The sequence below is a fragment of the Ovis canadensis genome, chromosome 12 (genome assembly GCF_042477335.2).
Source record: "Ovis canadensis isolate MfBH-ARS-UI-01 breed Bighorn chromosome 12, ARS-UI_OviCan_v2, whole genome shotgun sequence".
Taxonomy (NCBI): Eukaryota; Metazoa; Chordata; class Mammalia; order Artiodactyla; family Bovidae; genus Ovis; species Ovis canadensis.
Window position 1 is genome coordinate 77,823,528 of NC_091256.1, and position 21,547 is coordinate 77,845,074.

The 21,547-nt window shown below is 37.7% G+C and overlaps 1 protein-coding gene across 1 annotated transcript in view; it reads left to right on the forward strand.

Moving 5' to 3' along the window:
* HMCN1 (hemicentin 1) overlaps positions 1-21,547 on the forward strand; it is a 543,718-nt gene that overhangs the window by 255,617 nt on the left and 266,554 nt on the right. The window contains exons 13-16 of the mRNA XM_069546297.1: positions 511-638; positions 3,112-3,225; positions 8,922-9,080; positions 19,816-20,010. Of these exons, the coding sequence (XP_069402398.1) occupies positions 511-638; positions 3,112-3,225; positions 8,922-9,080; positions 19,816-20,010 (596 nt within the window). The remainder of the gene's footprint in view (positions 1-510; positions 639-3,111; positions 3,226-8,921; positions 9,081-19,815; positions 20,011-21,547) is intronic.

Below are 21,547 nucleotides of genomic sequence, written 5' to 3' on the forward strand. Positions count from 1 at the left end.
AGTTCTGTCCGACCCTCACTGACCCCATGGACTGCAGCCTTCCAGGCTCCTCCATCCATGGGATTTTCCAGGCAAGAGTACTGGAGTGGGCTGCCATTGCCTTCTCCACATTGGATTGTTAGGAACATTTAAAACATGAATAAATGTAAAGCTGCTAGATCAGCCTTGGCACATGGCAAGTATTAGATATGTGGAACCTATTGTTGTTATTCTGGAGAAGGAAATGGCAACCACTCCAGTATTCTTGCCTGGAGAATCCCATGGAGAGAGGAGCCTGGCCAGGCTACAGTCCATGGGGTCTCAAAATAGTCGGACATGACTGAAGCGACTTAACACACACACACATATTGTTATTATTACAGTGTTTCTTCTTACATAGTGATGCTATTAATCATTTTTGCAATCAGCACCAAAAGCGTAACTCTAAAGTATTTGAAGATATTTGAAGGAAGTTGCTATAGTTCCCTGATCCTATTACTATTTTTAATTTCACTTTCTTTTTGTCTATAGGTATAGGATGACCTCAGAAGGTAACTTGTTTATCAAAAATGCAGTTCCCAAAGATGCAGGGATCTATGGTTGCCTGGCAAGTAATTCAGCTGGAATGGATAAACAGACTTCTACCCTCAGATACATTGGCAAGTATAATCAGTTTAAAAGCCAGTTCAAATAGGGTGAATATCATATCAAGCAATGTAAAAGTGCTTTTTAAAAAAATTAATATTGGAATGAGTCATACCCAGTTGTATAATTTTTTATTTGTCTCACACACTGATTAAAGCAAATATTTTAACTGATTTAAGTTAAAAGTTCAGGAAATGAATAGGTTCATTATTCAACAGAAATCAAGGAAGATTCCAGATTATGGAAGAGTTTCTGATTGTCCATAGAGTTCTGTCCTTCCATGGTTGATCTGTTCTTTGTAATATTTTACTTACAAATCAACAAATTCTGTATTTTTCTTAGCTTACCTCAACTTTTATTTTACATTTTCCACTTATGTCCATATATGTTTGAATTTATATATTCATACATAAATGCATATATATGAAATTGTTTATAACATTTATATTATAATTAAATATTTATGACACTTCTGTCACTATCTAGATATTATTTTTGCTTTTCATCTTCAGTTTTTCCCCTCCAAACTCAAATATTTATTGAAGATAAATATTTTATTTTTCTTATAATAATAATAAATAATATCATGACAACTTTTCTATAATATCACATATTCTAACATGTATAATGTAATCTATTATAATACATAGTCATATATTCTAATAACATATAATAGAATATTTCTGTTAATTTGACGTTTCTTAGACAAAGGACATGGGCATTACATACTCAATCTCAGTTTGTAAAATGTAAATAATTAGTGACCAGCAATTCACTCTTTCTCTCATTTTTATTTACCATAATTCATAGTAAGGCTTGTGGAGAGGAAGGAGTATAAAAGAGTCATAATAAAGGCTGAGAATTATAGAGGGTATGTATAGATGAGGGAGTCAACAAAAGTGTCACCAATACTCAACCTAAAAGCCTGGGAAGATTGGTTTCATTTGTAGACATTAGAAAGGCAAGTGGTGAGTAAGTTTTTGAAGGGAAAATGGGCTTAGATTTAGAGATGACTGAAAATCAATCACAGAACACCCATGTGGAGAGAGACCAGACAGTTGGGAATGGGATATGCGTTACAGAAATGAATTTTGGTTAATTCACAAAGAAACCAAAATGTTCCACCCATTTATTTAACTTATTAATCACTCAAAGTATGTAAAATGCTATGCTAGAGATTCTGGAGTGTAAAAATTAAAGAAAAAAGGACATTATGAGGCCCTTATTTTTCAAGAGTGTGAATGATGAAAGTAGATATACATAAAGAAATATAATAAGGAAGACACATAAGCATTAACGTGGGAGGCTGGCAGAGGGAAGATTAATAATTCCAGATGGGGAATTTGCAAGCATTTCTCAAAGGAGACAGGACTTAAGCTCAGTCTGGAATAATGAGTGGGATTTAAAGAGTTGTGACAACCGGTGTCAGGCAGAGGAAACAACTTTAGCAAAAGTAGGAAGATGGAGAGAATAGCGCCTGTTTTGAAACAAGTGTAGCTCCATACTTGTGGCAAGTCAGGAAGTGTAAAGGGGGTGAAATTCAAGAAAAAGCCATGCACCAATATGAGTTTCGAAAGCCAGACTAGGAAATTATGAAATGCAATCACGGAAGTTTTCTAGCCAGGTAGAAACATGATCTTTGCGAAGTTAACTCTTGGCTTTGTTTAAAGCTACCTCAGTTGAAGTTGGAAAGACCTAAAATGTTCAGTTCATTTAAAAAAATGGGTGCATAAACTGAAGTATTAGGCAAAAGGGTGAATCGAACAGAGCTAAGGAAAGAAACTTAGAGAATGTCTGTATTTAACATCAAAGGGGTAAATAGAGTCCAAAGTGGGAGACTGCTTCTTATAGGTGCAAAGTTTAGCCTTAAGTAAGCGTTAGTTGCTCAGTCATGTCCTACTTTCTTCAATCCCATAGACTGTAGCTCCCCAAGCTCTTCTGTCCATGGAATTCTCTAGGCAAGAATATTGGAGTGGGTTGTCATTTTCTCTTCCAGGGGACCTTCCCAACTCAGGGATTGAACCTAGGTCTCCCCCATTGTGGGCAGATTCTTTATCATCTGAGCTACAAAGAGGAACCCCCCCAAAATTTAACCTTACAGAACAACTGTCTCTGTACATAGACATGAATATCCTTAAAGTCACATAGAAAATGTGCATCAATTAATTGAAATCTGCATCAGTTGTGCACATTTCAAAATGTATATCTCAGAGAAAATGTGCATCAATTAATATCCTAAATTTTTAGACTCTGTTTAGCAGAATTATTTTCGCCTGATATTCTTTTGGTTTTTATAGATGATCTTTTATCACATACATCATTGTGCATATACATTAGAAGAGTTTATTTCTATTTATTATAAATATTGAGATGGCCACAAGCACATAAATAATGATCATTTTTTAAATTGCTTCATTTAGTAAACATAAACAGGTTGCACGTGGCATTGTGCTAGGCTTTAACTGCTTGCTTGTTTGTTGTTTTCAGAAGCCCCGAAGTTGATTGTAGTTCAGAGTGAGCTCTTGGTTGCCCTGGGGGATACAACAGTTATGGAATGTAAAACCTCTGGTGTTCCTCCACCTCAAGTTAAATGGTTCAAAGGTATATTTCTTAAGTATGTTCATGTCTGATTCACTTAGTATTGCTTTCTCTTTTAGATAAAAATAATTTGTTAAAAATTTGTTTTGGTGTGTGACTTAGCAGCCCCATAAAATGTGTTTATGGTCTCACTAGAGACGGCAGTTCAACATGCTGCACTCTGAATTTCAGTATTTGACATCTGGTGTGGATTATAGAACCGTTAAAATCAAAGCAGGAAAACTTCTCCTCTGCTAATCCAGCTGAACATTCTCTTTGTTAGTTTAGGATTGTTTCCTGTAGAAAACTGTCCAGGAATACTCAATTCATGTTTAAAATAGCTTCTCTGATTTCAGTTCATTTTGCTTAGGCTCTCACAATTAGGAAGTTTCCTAGATTCTGCAGGATGCTTTTCTATAAAGTGGTCAAATAAAGACTCGTGTTAAAGCTTACAATTGAATAATATTTGTGATTTAAAGACAAATGTCTTTTGTGGTCAGCTTTATCATGCGTGGTAGATGTTTATGTCAAGTACAGAAATTATCTGCCCCTATTTGTGACATAAAGGTTCTGCCTCTGTGATTCTGTAATAAAATAATAATAATGTGCTGCTTGTCCTTGGTGAAAATGCCCTTGGGCCCTGGTCCAGGCTCAGATGCTGACAGTGGCTATCTCTGCAGAATGTCCCGCTCCTGTTTCTCTCAGTTTTTCCAGTCTATGAGAAAGAAAAATCCCTACAAACACCCTGAGAGGGGAGGTTGCTAGGATTATTGAGATGCTGTTTGCAAAATACTCTTTAATCTTCAGATGAAAAATGCTAAATAGTACAAAGCACTATTGTTATGATTCTGTTTGTTAAATCACAGACATTCCCATAGCAACAGGTTGATGTCATAATCACAAAATTGTGAATTCACCTCGGGTTCAAACTCTTGGGGAACATGAGGTGAAGAACATGAAGCTTTATGCAGAAAGCAAATACTTTCAATAACATAAATCAGAAACAGGGAGGGAAACAAGGAGATAATGTCATTTTTCATAGTTTTCCTTGTTAAATGATTTTTAAGTCTTTGTGTTTTCTCTGATAAGAAAGCATTTGTGGATTTGCTTCTTAATTAGGTTTCAGTTCTATTTCAGTCAACAAAAATGAATTTCCCTTATTTGAAATGCTTAAATCTTTAACTTTCAAATGAAATACATAATAGTTTCAAACTCGCATCTTAAAGAAATCCAGAAAAAATGTGTTATAGAGGTAGTTCTCTTTTTTAATTTTCACCAGTAGTTTATATTAAAAATAAAAATGTTTTAAAAACTAATAGAACCTGCTGATTTCTCTGCCTGTGTAGAACCTGCTGATTTCTCTGCCTGTGTAGAGCTGAGTCACAGAAAGAGTGTTTTATGCTCTCAAATTGGGGCTACTCTCCTGAATAACTTTGTATGTCAGTTTTGGTCCCACAGATACCTTGAGATCTAAATGAGGAGTTAGGGAACGTTCTAGAATTAACTATGCATTTGTTTCTCTTCTCGACTAGAGACATTGGAGTTCAATGGGCCAAGTAAATCCTGTCTCATTTCTCTGTTCAAATTATGCACCAGCAGAGTTAGCATGTGGGCATTAAGCACTGACAGATGATTATGGAGGACCTGCGTTTTGTTCAGCAGCAACACACACAACTGCCCTGAGCCCCAGGATCACTGGCTCTCTCGGTCACAGGCAGGCAATTTATTCCTTAGGCAGAGTCTGGATCATAAAGAGAAAAGCCAGAAGACAAACTATTTTACTTGCAAACTGGCTTGAAAAAAGAAAGTGGTGGGGGGCAGCTGGACCTTCCTTGTCTACCTCTGCTGGGATGAGACACCAGCAAAATTAGGAAAATCCCTCATTGGGGAAACTACAGGTGATTAGTTCTTTCCCTAACCATAAGAATAACCTTTTGGTCATGCCTTTTGTTTTTTTCCCCAAGCAGTTCTGATTTAAACAGACGGTACAGCATTATTAACTCTATGCACTGTTGTACAGCAGATCTCTAGAACTCATTCATCTTGTGGGACTGAAACTTTAAGCCTGTTGAACAATGACTTCCCATTTCCCCTGCCCTGCAGCCTTTGGCAGCCACCATTCTTTAATAAGTGGTATTTCATTCAGACCATTCGAGAAAAGGAATCTCACACATACAAATGCCCACCAAAATTTTAGATATTAGAAACGAGCAACATAAGGTGGGTTCAAAGAAAGAATCAAGAATACTATTAAAATATTGTATGAAGAGTATTTGTGGCAAAATAGTAAAGAAATTGGGTTTCTTTAGATTGGTGTTTATTAAAGTATAGTTGGGAATCCCTGGAGGTTCCCACCAACTCTTTTCAGGTCCATGAGATCAAAATTATTTTCCTGATTATACTAAAGTGTTATTTGACTTTTTCACACGCATTGTCTTATGAGTGATTCATGAAGTTTTAGGAACTGTGTAACATATGATATCCAGCAGAGTGAATGCAGAAGCAAAAAAGAACACTCAACAGTCTTTTTTTAAGAAGCTAGACAGTCTAGAGATTTGCAAAAATGTGAAACAATGCAACTTTTCTCACAAAATTTCTCTAGTTCGGGGAAATATTATTTTTTATAAGATAGATTTATGTTACAATGTCCTGAGTTACTAGAAAATAAGTGCATATGCTTTTAAACTTTTCACTTTCTTTTCTAAAATGCTGCTGCTGCTGCTGCTAAGTCGCTTCAGTTGTGTCCAACTCTGTGCAACCCCATACATTGCAGCCCACCATACTCCTCTGTCCCTGGGATTCTCCAGGCAAGAATACTGGAGTGGGTTGCCATTTCCTTCTCCACTGCATGCATGCATGCTAAGTCGCTTCAGTCGTGTCCGGCTCTGTGTGACCCCATGGACAGCAGCCCACCAGGCTCCTCTTTCCACGGGTTTCTCCAGGCAAGAATATTGGAGTGGGTTGCCAGTTCCTTAGTACAAATAAATATAATCTACATAAACAAAAACTCATTAAAGTCCCTGATAATTTTTAAGAGTGTAAAAAGAGTCTTGAGACAAACATTTTTGAGAACCAATAAAGAACTTTCAACAGTTTAAAGGATCTTATGTCATGGATAAATTATCTATTAGTCTTTATGTCCATAGATGCCAAAATCTAATTTAAACTAAAGCAGAAAGTATCCTCCTTAGTGGATAATGATTGTTTTAAATCCTAGAATGTCAGCAAAATTTATATACTCTAATGTATGTAAATATTCTTCTAATCTTATCTAATATTAAAATTAAAGATTTACTCCCCCAGTCATCTTCATCTCAAAGTTCTGTATTTCTTTATGGCTTTATAGCAATACTTTGATTGCTAATTGTTCAGTAGAAATCAAGAGAGATTATCAAAATATGATCAGTATGTAAACTTGATATAACTGGTGTTTTCCAATTTATATTTTGTTTCATTACTGCTATTTTTAAAATACTTTTACTTAAAAAAAATGCTAGCAAAAAGGTCTTTATTTCATCCTGTTATGTCCTGTGACATATAGAGAAAAAACTAAGGGAGAAATAAAATGCAAAACTCTAAATGCGTTTTAGTCCAAACATTTTAATGCTTGATGAACAGCTTGGTCACATTGCATCCTCCCCTAGTGGGAGGAAGGTTTATGTCAACATCATCTGCTTTTACTTATGAAAATTTCCCAGAGGCACATAGACAAGGCTTTATAGCTGCTTCTCTCATTCTCGCATGGTATGCAGTAGCCAGCTTAAAAGGATGATTGAGGTTTTAAATGTTGGAATGCTGAAAAATACTTTATTTTTGGCACTCACGGTTGCTAATGTAATTTTTTTGTTTTGAAATTTATGGCTTCTCTGACCTCATCTCCTCCTCAAATTATAAAAACAAAATGAGAATTTGTTTGTCACCCTAAGTCTGTTGGTTGTTGCTTTGTATAGTGTTCTAGAGAATTACTAGCTCTAGGGTTTTAGCCTGTTAAAAGCTAAGGGACACAGATGTAGAATACAAGCTTATGGTTACCAAGGGGGAAACAGAGGGATGGCATAAATTGGGAGATTAGGACTGACATATATGTACTATTATCAGTATATGTATATATTAATAAAATAGATAACTAATAACCTACTGTATAGCTCAGGGAGCCTTTCTCAATACTCTGTAGTGACTTATATGGGAAAAGAATTTGACAAAGAGTGGCCATGTGTATATGTGTAACTGATTCACTTTGCTGTACAGCAAAAGCTAACACAACATCATAAATCAGTTGTACCCCAATAAAAATTAGTTTAAGAAGCTAAGGGAGTTACTTCTGCAGTCCTCAGTCCCAAGACACATGGCTAAGGCAGTAAATGGCATTTGGAGAGTACTTCTTCAGACTTGACATCTGGCATGCTGTGAAACCCTAAGAGCAATGGCCTTTAAACCTCCTGGAATTTTTTTAGGATCCCCACAAAAGGTTTGACATTGCCCTTTACAAAAAAGAAGCAAAAGAGATGGCAACACTAAGCTGTCACTTAAACATCAGTAAGTAAGTGTCACTTAGTTGTGCCCAGCTCTTTGAGATCCCATGGATTGTAGCCTGTCAGGCTCCTCTGTCCCCAGAATTCTCCAGGCAAGAATACTGGGGTAGGTTGCTCTTCCCTTCTCCAGAAGATCTTCCCAACCCAGGGATCGAACCCGGGTCTCCAGTGCTAGTATTTTTTTTTTTTTTATGATACTTGTCATCCTGGTTAATTTCATTCTTAGGTAAGGAAAAACCCTGGAGGAAAGGAAGCCCAAGGATAGGCTAACTCAGCTAACAGATTTGTTGAGGCATTGCCTGCCCTCAAATAGAAATGGTTCTCCGAGGATCTGAGGTGTTACAGGGATAGGCAACCCAGACCTAAGTCATCTTTCTTGGGTTATTCTGCCCTCACACTGAGGTCAAACTCATTATCTGATTGCATCCTCCACTCATTTATTCCCTACCTGCTTCTTCCCCAAACCCTGTAACTCTGACTTAAAAAACTTTGATGTATAATACAGACTTAGTAGAGGTATCCTGGGAGATTAATATAACAACAGTCCTCTCCGGCTATGTCCAAGAGTTCTTCATCCATTCTTTTTCTTTCAACAAGCTCCTTCCTATGCTCTCTAGCCAGCTGTGGTTCCTTAGCCATTCTTAGAATCCCTTCAGGCAGCTTAAACCTCTCACAGGACAAAGTCTGACTGAGAACATTAAGCAAACCAGAAACCTGGGCATTTAGCCAAACTAAGAACACCCATAGTCTCCAAAGTATTTCCTGGGTAATTGAAATTCATCCTGTTGCAAAGATGGTGGAAATTTTGTTTCGATCTTCATCTTCGTTTTCCGTTTTCACAGCCGCAGTGATAGCTTCCACTCTTTCTTAATCTCCCAACATAGCTTCAAAGAGTTTGTTCTCATTTAGACACACATACAGTAGGAAATATTTGCACATAATTCATTTAGAGCCTGATTTTTTGGTTATAGGTTAGCCTGTGGAATTATATAGGCCTAAATCAGCTCATTACCAAGAAACATTTCTTTCTTTCATTGCATAAGCATTGTTTAAGTGTCTGCATTGTGCCAGACACTTGGATTTAAAAAAACCTTACCATCAGTTTTCTTCAGAAGTTTTGCAGTCAGATCAGTAGCAAACTATTGAAACCCTTAACTGTGTATTGTTCTCCCTGTCATTCTTACTTAGGAGATCTTGAGCTGAAGCCCTCAACATTCCTCATTATTGACCCTCTCTTGGGACTTTTGAAGATTCAAGAAACTCAAGATTTGGATGCTGGTGATTATACGTGTGTTGCTGTCAATGATGCTGGAAGAGCAACTGGCAGGATAACTCTGGATGTTGGCTGTAAGTAAGCATCCTGGCTCTGATAGACAAGTTTGTTTTGAAATTGACCTGGAATTTTGTCATGCTCACAGCTTTGAAACAGTTAGTGGAAATATTTGTCAGAATGGCAAAATTAGAGTTAGCATTTCATATTATTAATATAATGTAGTTAACATTTACCAAGTTTTTTTTTTCTATTTATCAAGCACTGTACTAAGAACAGTGTGTATATATGTGTGTGTGTGTGTGTGTATATATATATACATTATATCATTAAACCCTACTAAGTTTTTTTCTATTTACCATGCACTATGCTAAGAACATGGTAAATTAGTGATATAATGCATACATATATATATATATATATACACACACACACATATACACACAGGGACGGGGGCGCCTGGTGGGCTGCTGTCTATGGGGTCGCACAGAGTCGGACACAACTGAAGCGACTTAGCAACAGCCGCAGTAGCATGCTAAGAACAGTGAATATATATATGTGTATGTGTGTGTTTATGCATTATATCATTAAACCCTTCTAACAATCTTAAGAGGAATATACTATAATTTTCCCCACTACACAGGTAAGGAAATGAAAACTTTAAAAGTCTAAGCAAATTGACCAGCTCAAGAGCTATGGAGGGACGGCCTGGTTGTTTGAACCCAGGTTATTTGATTTCAGAGACTATAGGCTTCAGTGTCTCTCATCTGTTTGCCAAACATTTTCCTATCAAGAGTCATCCATTTGGACAGCAAATTCCTAAGTATTAACATCTGAAGGCCGAAAATTAGACTTTGGCCCTCGATCATAATTTGGAAATGCTGATGACAGAAAAGGTAGCAGATCGTCCTCTTCCTTTTTTTTTTTTTGTTTAATTCACTAGCAGTGACTCCTTTGTGTATAAGAACAAAGCATGAACTACAAATAAACATCAATCACAGTGGGAGTGACACAGCCTGTGCATGACAACTTCAGTCGAATTACTCAAGGAGTTTGGTCCTCCCTTCTTCGTCTCTCCATCGCATGCTTCTTGAAAAAGAAAATTACACAGTTATGGTTAACACATGAAATAAAGCAGAGCTTGTTTCATATGAGAAAGAACCCAACAGCTTAATTTTAACAGATAAGTCGTATGGTTGCATCACTTAAATTTATAAAATATGACATTTCATTAAATTGCATTTTCATTTATGCATGATGATTTTCAAGCCAAAACTTTTTTTTTAAGGTTAAGAACTATAAAGAAAGTGCATTTTTTATTTTGAATAAAGTAACAGAACCTTTTAGTTCTACAGTCTTAGTTCTTTAAATGAAAATCATGTCCCTCGAAGCTTAGTATTTTGTTTTGTATAAACTAAATATTTTTCCTCTTGGGATCTTTTATGATCCCCATGCCCCTGGGCTTTCTGGTGAACACTGCATTCTTGGTGATTATGCCCTTTGGGTAGAATCAACAAAGCTGGATATGGTCACAAAGATCACTGTAGAATCTGGGGCGCAGCAAGATGTGTTTGAACCATGACTAAACCCTGTGGTTACTGAGAGAAGTGCTTTGGAAATAAGATTGGAATCTCTGGGTGGAAGGTCTCTAAATCTATCAGCAGAGTATAAGATACAAGAAATGCTTTTAGAAATACTGGGTTGGCCAACCCATCTACCAGTGTTCAGAAAAACTCAAATGAACTTTTTGGCCAACCCGATGTAAGGCCCAAATGAAGGGGGTGATCAGATACAGAATTCTTGTTTTTAAGAAAGATACAGAGTTTCACTTCTCAACATTTTCTAGTTTTGCTTCTCCTTCTTCCCTGCATGGATATTTTTTGTTAACCCAACATTCTTTTAGAATCGTCTAGCTCTAGAGGAGTGAAATAGCTTGGTGACAAGGGAATGATCTCCTCAACCCCTCCAAGACTGTAGAAAATCTCCAGAGAAAAGGGAATGACACCCTCAATCTTCCAAGATTGTAGAAAATCTAAACACCTTAACATGCTTACTTGGTGCCTTCTTGATAGTTTTTTTAGCTTCTGGACTTTCCAAATTTCTCTTCTGATGAGCAAAAAGCCATATAAAAGTTAGAGCTGTCTGTGCTGGAGTGACTTGGAGTAGATTAGGAAACATCCTAATAAAAGTTTGATATTTTATAACTGAGACATGAGTCTGCCTCTTTGTCTTCGAATTAGTACATCTCGAATTAGTGCCCTCAGGTGTCTTGCCCTCTTGTATTTACACCCCCTCAGACAGGCTGTAACCTGGAGTCATCTTCACATCCTTTTCTATAATCATGATGCTGACACACCAATGGGAGGGATCACCTAAACCTCGGACTGTGATAAATTAACAAAAATCCTTCCTCACGTCTTGACTCAGAGCTCAGTCCTCCTGTGTGTCTGTGTGTAACTTTCTCTCCCATTCCCTATGGACACCACCACCTTTTCTCTCAGCTGCGGCTTTCCCTTCCACCTCAGAGACGAAAGTGAGACATTATGGCAGTCAGTCCCTTCACCTCCTACCTCTGTGTCTGTAGACTAATCCTCACCTCCTTCCCTCTCCTCTCCAAGGTTGTGAAAGAAATGAAGACGGGGAAAAGTTGATAAGATGGTAATATATGGATCAAAGGACTAAAGGTCGTTAACAGCAAACAGTAAGATTCTGAAAGACTTACCTCAATAAGTCTTTAATTGGTACTTAATAAGTACCAACCATTGTGTGAAGCATTTCACATACATTATTTCATTTCATAATAACTATGAAGTCTGTACTATGAGTATCTCTATTATGAGCTCAAAGAGGTTAGGTAAATTATCCAACATCATACTGCTAATAAATGATAGACCTAAGAGGACTCAGCCCTCTCATCTGTTATATTACGAGACCACAGGCAAATTGTTGTTCAGTCACCCAGTCAATGTCCGACTCTCTGTGACCCCACAAATTGCAGCATACCGGGCCTCCCTGTCCATCACCAACTCGTGGAGTTTACTCAAACTCATGTCCATTGAGTCAGTGATGCTATCCAAGCATCTCATCCTCTGTCATCCCCTTCTCCTCCTGCCTTCAATCTTTCCCAGCGTTGGGGTCTTTTCAAATGAGTCAGTTCTTCACATCAGATGGCCAAAGTATTGGAGTTTCAGCTTCAGCATCAGTCCTTCCAATGAATATTCAGGACTGATTTCTTTTAGGATGGACTGGTTGGATCTCCTTGCAGTCCAAGGGACTCTCAAGAGTCTTTTCCAACACCGCAGGTCAAAAGCGTCAATTCTTCTGTGCTCAGCTTTCTTTATAGTCCAACCCTCACATCCATACATGACTACTGGAAAAACCATAGCCTTGACTAGACAGACCTTTGTTGGCAAAATGATGTCTCTGCTTTTTAATATGTTGTCTATGTTGGTTGTAACTTTTCTTCCACAGAGTAAGCGTCTTTTAATTTTATGGTTGCAGTCACCATCTGCAGTGATTTTGGAGCCCCCCAAAATAAAGTCTACCACTGTTTCCACTGTTTCCCCTTCTATTTGCCATGAAATGATGGGACCAGTTGCCATTCCTTAGTTTTCTAAAGGAAAAAAAGATGGCTGTCCCTCACTGTCTTCCAAAGTTTGCCCAAGTTCATGTCCATTGCATCGGTAATGTCATCCAGCCATCTCATCCTCTGAAGCCCTCTTCTCCTTCTGTCCTCAATCTTTCCCAGCATCAGGGTCTCTTCCAATGAATCGTCTGTTCTCATCAATGACCAAAATACAGGAGATTCACTTCAGCATCAGTCATTCCAGTGAATATTCAGGGTTGATTTCCCTTAAGATTGACTGGTTTAGCAAATCGTTATAGTGAAATTAAAAAACTGTTTTGAGTTTAGAAAACTGTGGTCTGGGCATGAAATTTGATGAAAAAGAGGAATTGCTGGAGGGCTGAAGGTCTCGAAGTTAGTAGCTGGTTGACATGGGCCTCAGAGGAACATGACTACTAATTTGGAGCAGAGAGGTAGAAATTTGAAATGGCCTTAAAATAAAAGGATGTAAGAAAAAAAGTTATATATAGTTATATATTTATCCCTTGTTCCTTGATCTGGATTTTTTTTTCTCTTCACTCATATTCAAAATCTTCACTCTCAATGACCTTTTCTAAAACAATGGCTTCCTTAATTTTATTCCAGTAATTTTCCTGATGGAGCTACTTACATAAACTCTATTGTTTGCTTACTGTAACCTTGATCATTGTTAGCAGTTGCCAAATAACTTAATATTACATCACCATTCATGATTTTGGCATGCCTTACCTATTTCCCTATTCACCATTAGTATTCTGATCATTGCATTAATAGATCACAGAGTTTGATTAGACCTTTTCTGGCCACCTAAAAGTATTGTTGCATATCCTAGCAAATAGGTGATGTAACTGCCATGCACTATGCATGTCACAGTTGTGGTGATGGTTCTGATTACTACAAGTAGGTTTAAAAGCAGACCGCCCCCCTAAAAAAAAAAGCCACGTTTTACCCAGAATTTATTTAGTGGTTAAGAGAATGGGCTGTAAAAAATGTCTGGGTTTTCTGCCTCGCTTTTACTAGTTGGACTCCCTACATGAGTCCATGGTAGAGAATTTACCTGAGAAGCAGGAGATATGTGTTCAGCCCCTGGGTCAGGAAGATCCCCTGGAGATGGAAATGGCAACCCACTCTAGTTTTTGTGCCTGGGAAATCTCATGAACAGAGGAGCCTGCTGGGCTATAGTCCATGGGGTTGCAAAAGGAGTCAGACATGACTGAGCAACTAACCAGCCTACCAACGAACAACTTGATAGGTTGGCTGTAAAGATGAAATGAAGTATTGTAGTCCATGCATTGGGTTGGCCAAAAAGTTCGTTTGGATTTAAACTTCTCGGCCAAACCAATACATTCAGTGTGTGAGCAGTTACTGCTTTTCCTTCCAAGCTGCTTAATGGGACATGAATCAAACAGGTGAATATTTACTTTACAACCTGAGTGGTCATTTTGATTCTCCAAGTCTTGAAAAATAATACAAAAAAAGCATTAAAAATAGTGTATAGCATTTAAGATTAAGCATTGTGCTTTTAATATGATAGTGTTTGAACTTGATTTTTGAAAAGAGGGCTTGAGATAATTTGAGTGCTACTTTTAGTAGTGCATAAAATTATTCATTTGAGTTCCAGAACTATTGGGCATAAATTTAAGTAGATTATGACTTAAGAAGAAAAACTTGCTTTTATCCATATCATGTAACTAGTTGGACTTTCAGATTGTTTTTGTGGGTCTGTTACTTCACGTAAACAATACTAGATCAAAAAATAATCATAAAAAGTCTGTTTCATGTTATTTTTGAGTTCTAGCTTCTTGTTGTGAGTCTCCATTTTCCTATTTCTCATTATCATGACTTTAAGTTGTGGACATTTCAGGTCAGCGCTCAGGGATCGTTACCAGTGCTTTTCATCCTTTTTCAAAAGGATGTCATTTGGAAGAGAAAAGGATTGGCTCCATCAAACAAAAAGCTGGCCTGGCAGTGACTCTATTTGCAGGATTCCACACCACAGAGGGTGATGTTTTAGACGTAGACCGTGGTTTCATGTTTTGTGGTTTGGTAGAACCAAAACAGGGTGTTCAGCCATTTTAGAAAAAAGATTCTCAGCTGGACTCATGTAATGCAAAAGTTGCCATAGTCGGGAGAGATTTAATTATCACTGAGGGAACTAGAATAACTTTATAGAATAGGTTTTAGATCATGATGGTAAATCTGTTTGTAAGTTTTATATTTTAAAAATAATGCGTTCATACAACCACATCCACCTGTAAGCGACACCAAAGCTCTACTGAGCATTAACCCTGTGCGATCAAGGTGCTTGCACGTAAATATTTAGGGGATCATAAGGGACCCAGCATAATAAATCTGTGAAACTATATGCAGAAGCCAGGGACTTCCCTGGCAGTTCAGTGGCTAAGACTTCACTTCCATTGCAGAAAGTGAGGGTTCGACCCCTGACTGGGAGTTAAGATCCCGCATGCCTCGGGGCCAAATATCCAAAACATGAAACAGAAACAGTATATACAGAAACCAAATTTAAAACTAATATTAGATACGTTAAACTCCAGAACTATAATTTAACTAACTATATAGCATTTGTGATCACTGATAGTCAGTACGTGGGTAGTTCATTCATTCATTCGCTCAGTCGTGTCCGACTCTTTGCAACCCCACGGACTGTGGCTCACTAGGCTCCTCTGTCCACGGGATTCTCCAGGCAAGAATACTGGAGTGGATTGCCATTCCCTTCTCCGAAAGAGCCTAACAAATTCCAACGAAGGCTGAACTTGGGTAATTACTACATGCTAAATGACTGATAATGATTCTTTCTTTTACGAACATGAGATAGGATATGTTATTATCCCTCTTTTGGGAAATTTAGACGAGGGGAGGTAAAATAATATTTCGTTTATGTCCTAAGAAATAGTGAAGCTGCGATTTGATACCACCTGAAAGTGAAAGGAAAAGTGACGTCGCTCAGTCGTATCCAACTCTTTGCGACCCCATGGACTGTAGCCTACCAGGTTTCTCCGTCCATGGGATTCTCCAGGCAAGAGTACTGGAGTGGGTTGCCATTTCCTTCTTCAGGGGACCTTCCCAACCCAGGGATCGAACCCAGGTCTCCCGCATTGCTGGCAGACACTTTAGCCTCTGAGCCACCAGGGAAGCCCCCTGGCGGGCTGTCGTTTCCCTAAGCTGCTTCTCTAACTACTAGCTCCTCCGTCCATGGGATTCTCAAGGCAAGAATACTGGAGTGGGTTGCCATTTCCTTCTATTTTTTGTTTGTTTGTTTTTAACTAAATTAAATTCTGCTTCCATTCCCTCTGGTTTTGCTAACCTATTTACCATCCACCCAACGTAATTCACTTGGAGTCTGAGTTGGCCACACTCAGGGGCAGGAAGTTCTTAAAAGGCCTCTTGAGCGGCTTCATACTGAGATTTGCTTGTCATCCATGCTGTCTTGGCTGCTCATCTAGTGCCTGGTACTCTCATTTTCCTTGTTTTCTGGCAGTAGGACGTTTATTCCCTGACCTTGTGCTTGTCTCATGCCTCACACTGTTCCCAAAGCTTCTTCCCCACAGGTGACTTCTCTCATCTCAATTGAGTTTTATGGGGCACAACTTGAGCGTCACTTATCCTTTTTAAATCTGGTTTGTTCTTTCTTATGTCTGAAAAGTCTCATTCATCTCCATTTTCACTGATGACTGTGTTCTATTTTTTTTTCTTTTTAATTAGTTTTTTATTTTTTAAATTTTATTATGTCGCTAATCTTGGTTTCCTCCCAAAGAGTTGATTCGTTCCAGGCTTCTGCATATCTTTTGCTTTTCTGGAGCTTATTTTCGGTCCCATTTGTAGATTCACCTGTTCACTTTGAACCTAGCATATTTTGTAACATTTATACATCTCTTTTTCAGAAAAGCAACTAGCTCTAGAATAAATGACTAATCTCACTCTAGATAGAAGTAAGGCGTTACTTACATAACTATGATAAGCAGTGAGCTGCTTTCTAAACAATTTTTTAAGAGCATTTATTTTGCCTACTGTTTTTTATTAGTCAAATTCCCATATAGAGGTAAGAGAAATTTGAATAGATACACAACTTCTTTTTAGAAACACATTACTCAATAGTAGTGTTAAATTTTATTTTACGTAGTTTCAATAAACAAATGGTGGGACTTATGACATTGCTGTGTTTTTTCAAAATTCAAATTCAAATGTACTCCCAATGTTGTTTTCAGCTTGTACACTTAATGCACACACACACACATGCTAGGTTATTGTTGTTTTAATATTGATTCAGTCATTCACAGATATCTAGCAGTCATGTATAATTCACAGAGTGCCATGTTAGTTGCTATAGAAGATAAAAACATGGTTGCAAATATAAATTCTCTGCAGAAAGTCAAATGTGTTGTCTAGTAAGAGACTGAATGGAGCCATTGCTATGAGAATGGTGTAGAGTGAGCTCTCTGAAACCTCAGAGAGGGTAAAAATCATATCCGTGTAGGATGGTAAGAGAGGTGATTGAGGAAGGGCCTTTTGAACTGCATTCAAGACCTGTTAGTATTTCAATAGCCAGAGATCAACTTCAGACATCGCATTTGAAAGGAGTGATGTTGGCACAGGTGCTGATTTGAGAAAGGTCAGTCCTTGCTTGGAGTAAGTTCTGATGGTCCAAAGAATAAGATTTGTATAGAGAACTAATGGAAAATAGGACTACAAAGTTAAAGGAGGTCCTTTAGCCCAGGTTAATAAAGCACTAATGCTGCTTGGGAGACAGGTATACACCCAAGTCCCAGAATTACCATTTAGAAGGAGAGAAGTGATCTCTACACCTATTTTCACCAGGTGGATAACCAGCTTGAATTTGGGCAGTTATAAGAACCCATAGAAAAGAGAGGCTGATAAAATGATAAAGAACTGTGACTTTGGAGTCAGATCAGTCTGATTTTCCATACTAGTTCCATTGTTCAGCTCCATGTGACACTTAGCAAATTAACCATCTCTGTTTCAGCTTCTATAAAATTGGGATAATAACAGTATCTACCTCATAGGGATATTATGAAGATCAAATGAGATAGTTAATGAAGAGGACTTAACCAGGTCTCTGGCTCTGTATGCTATAGTTGTTGCAATTCATAACCAATGTTTAATCTTGACATTATCAAGCAGACCTTCTTAGGGTGCTTCCTCTATACTGAACAGGCTTCATCTATTACCTCTAATAGTTTCTTATGTTTCTCCTTGCCTGATGCCTCATACATCATTACTCATAACTTCTGTGGGATATACTGAGAGCCTCATCTATTTAGGCTTGCTGACAGCATCCTCCCTATCTTGCATTCCTGTGTTTTCCACAGTAGGCCTGTTAACCTCTCATTTTTCCTTCTGGCTTCTGTGGTTAAGTAAATTATGTAGATAACTGTAGCCTTCTTATCTATAATTTTTTAATTTCTGAGTCATTTCTTAACTCTAAGATTAATCACTCCCTGCTGCTACTGCCACTGCTAAGTCGCTTCAGTCGTGTCCGACTCTGCGACCCCATACATGGCAGCCCACCAGGCTCCCCCGTCCCTGGGATTCTCCAGGCAAGAACACTGGAGTGGGGTGCCATTTCCTTCTCCAATGCATGAAAGTGAAAAGTGAAAGTGAAGTCGCTCAGTTGTGTCCGACCCTTCGCGACCCCCTGGACTGCAGCCCACCAGGCTCCTCCATCCATGGGATTTTCCAGGCAAGAGTATTGGCGTGGGGTGCCATCACCTTCTCCAATCACTCCCTAGGCTTCATTTATCAAAAGCTACCCTGTAAATTTAAATTATTGATTTTTAAGCTTCAATTTCTTCAACTGAAAAATACAAAAAATATATATATATATATAAAATGTATTGAGAAGCAAGAATGTGATATACACCAATAATATAATTTAAGATTAAATACTGTCTGCTTGTGACTTCCCTGGTGGCTCAGAGGTTAAAGTGTCTGCCTGGAATGCAGGAGACCAGGGTTCGATCCCTGGGTTGGGAAGATCCCCTGGAGAAGGAAATGGTAACCCACTCCAGTACTCTTGCCTGGAGAATCCCATGGAGGGAGGAGCCTGGTAGGCTACAGTCCATGGGGTCGCAAAGAGTCGGACACGACTGAGCGACTTCACTTCACTTTGTTATATAGTGATCTATTGAAGAATAAGCCCTGATATGAATTAATTTATTTAAAAATTCCACTGAAAAAGTAAGTTTTGGAAATTGTCTGAAGTATTTCATTACAAAGCAGACTTATTTATTAGAAAAGTTAAAAGTTTTGAGGAGTGTGGCATAAACTAAAAGACAAATTCCAAAAATGAAAGATCCTCTTTAGTTAAGGAAATCCTGGTTTAAATTGTCATTGCTTCTATCTTAATCACGTTAAGGGAATAGTTGAACTTCCTTGTGCCTCCATTTATTAAGAAAATGTGTTTTTAATAGCAGACAAGAGTATTTAAAACAGATATTTGTAATAGTATATGAACAATAAGTTGATTCAAATTCAATCTGTTGTTTGTCTATTAAATTCAGTTCAGTTTAATCATTCAGTTGTATCCAGCTCTTTGCGACCCCATGGACTGCAGCACGCCAGGCTTCCCTGTCCATCGCTAACTCCTGGAGCTTCCTCAAACTCATGTCCATTGAATTAGGGATGCCATCGAACCATCTCATCCTCTGTTGTCTCTGTCTCCTCCCTCCTTCAGTCTTTCCCAGCATTGGGATCTTTTCCAGTGAGTCGGTTCTTCGCATCAGGTGGCCAAATTATTGGTGTTTCAGGTTCGGCCTCAGTCCTTTCAATGAATATTCAGGACTGATTTCTTTTAGGATGGACTGGGTAGATCTCCTTGCAGTCCCAGGGACTCTGGAGAGTCTTCTCCAACACCACAGTCCAAAAGCATCGATTCCTCAGCACTCAACTTTCTTTACAGTCCAACTCTCACATCCATACATGACTACTGGAAAAACCATAGCCTTGACTAGATGGACCTTTGCTGGCAAAGTAATGTCTCTGCTTTTCAATATGCCATCTAAATTTGTCATCACTTTTCTTCCAAGGAGCAAGCATCTTTTAATTCCGTGGGTGCAGTTTATTCATGCTGTTTATTAAATTAGCTATAAATTAATTTCTATTTCGTGTGCCTGTATACAATACCAATAACCGTTTTTTGTGTTTTTTTTTTCATTTTAAATATCTTCCAGCACCTCCAGTTTTTATACAAGAACCTACTGATGTATCTGTGGAGATTGGCTCAAATGTGACATTACCTTGCTATGTCCAGGGTTATCCAGAACCAAAGATTAAATGGCGAAGACTAGACAACATACCCATCTTCTCAAGACCTTTTTCAGTGAGTTCCATCAGCCAACTAAGAACAGGAGATCTCTTTATTTCAAGTAGGTTAAAGGAAATATATTTTATATGAATATGTACATTGAAAGTATACATAGGCGTTGATATGTTCAAAATAGTAAATTAATCTTCCCAACACATTTTGTGTTTGTTGAATTTCATTTTAAAATAATACTGAACTCATGCCTGGGATTTATCATAAATGAATAGCATTTTATTTAATTTTATATTGTTACTATATCATAAAGACTTATGAAGCAGTATGTCTTCTTTATAGCTCATTTTCTTATTACAAAGAGTCAACCTGGGCCTGTAGGTGGATAAGTAATCATGTCTATTTACTCTTGTACCAACTATTGTCTAGAGAGGTAAAATATTACTAGTAGTTAGTTAATGTTAATTGTTTGGGGCCAAGAATTCATAATCACATTCATAGGGACCCTATTCACTATCAATGTTGACTAAAAACTATCTATCTGGAGCAAAACATTTTTTAAATAGTCAAATATTCCATCATCTCAAACTTTTACCAATACTCTCTTAAGCATTCAGATATTTGTAAACTCTTAGTACTTTTTCAAATATTGTTAAGAATATTTGGATAATGGAATAAGAGGAGTAAAACCAATTCAATGATTAATTGACTTTTTAAAAAAAATATGTTTTAGGATATTTTGTAGAAGGCTCCCCATAAGTAATTTTCATGTTTATTAACAATGTCAAATGTACATTAACCTCTCTTAACGTTTCAGTGCAAATTAAACTAATTACAAGCACTTACATGTTCAGCTTTGGGCTAGGCTCTATGGTGAAGACTGAAGTCAAAATGGGGTTCCTCCCTCAGATATTTTATAATCTACTATCTGAGCAGGTGGCCATATTAGTACATACGAGAATTACTTAATAGATGGGTCAGATTGTGCAGAACCTGAAATGTGCAGGTGAAGAAATGTAGTTGGTAAGGTAGCAAATAGCCCCCCAAGCTTCCTAGGCAGGAAAAGGCATGTGAAAGTACTGTTTCAGAACAGCTCCTCTGCAGGATAGAGGAGACATGAGCTAGAAGGAAGAATAGAGAAGCTCACACAGATAGATTGACACAGTGGTGATGAGAAACAGCTCAGAGGGAAACAAAAAGAATTGAAAACAAATCAGTTGGTGGAAATGAAAGAAAAGAAAAAATAAACAAGGGCAGTGTATTCATCAGTGGTTGCCAGTTGCTCAAAGTAAATTCTCTAAAAGGAAGCTAACAATTAGAAATTTAGTTCTCAGTGGTATTTTGTATTTCTCTACAAAATAGTCTGAGTTGATAATATGAAAAATGTCTTGGTTAGAAATAATCTCCAACTTATTAACCAGGTGGTTTGCCAAAGTTGCCTTGGCAAATGAATGTTTGCTAACTTTGAGAGTACATGCCATCAGCATTTACCAGATGCAAATTCTATAGTCAAATGCATGTGGTTAACAGAGTAGAAACTTGGTCAGCACTCTTTGAAATAGGAGGGAAGTATTTATAATGGAAAACTATTATTTTTTCTCTGTCAGTGTCTTATCAATAGATTAAAATGTGCTTATTTTAGTTAA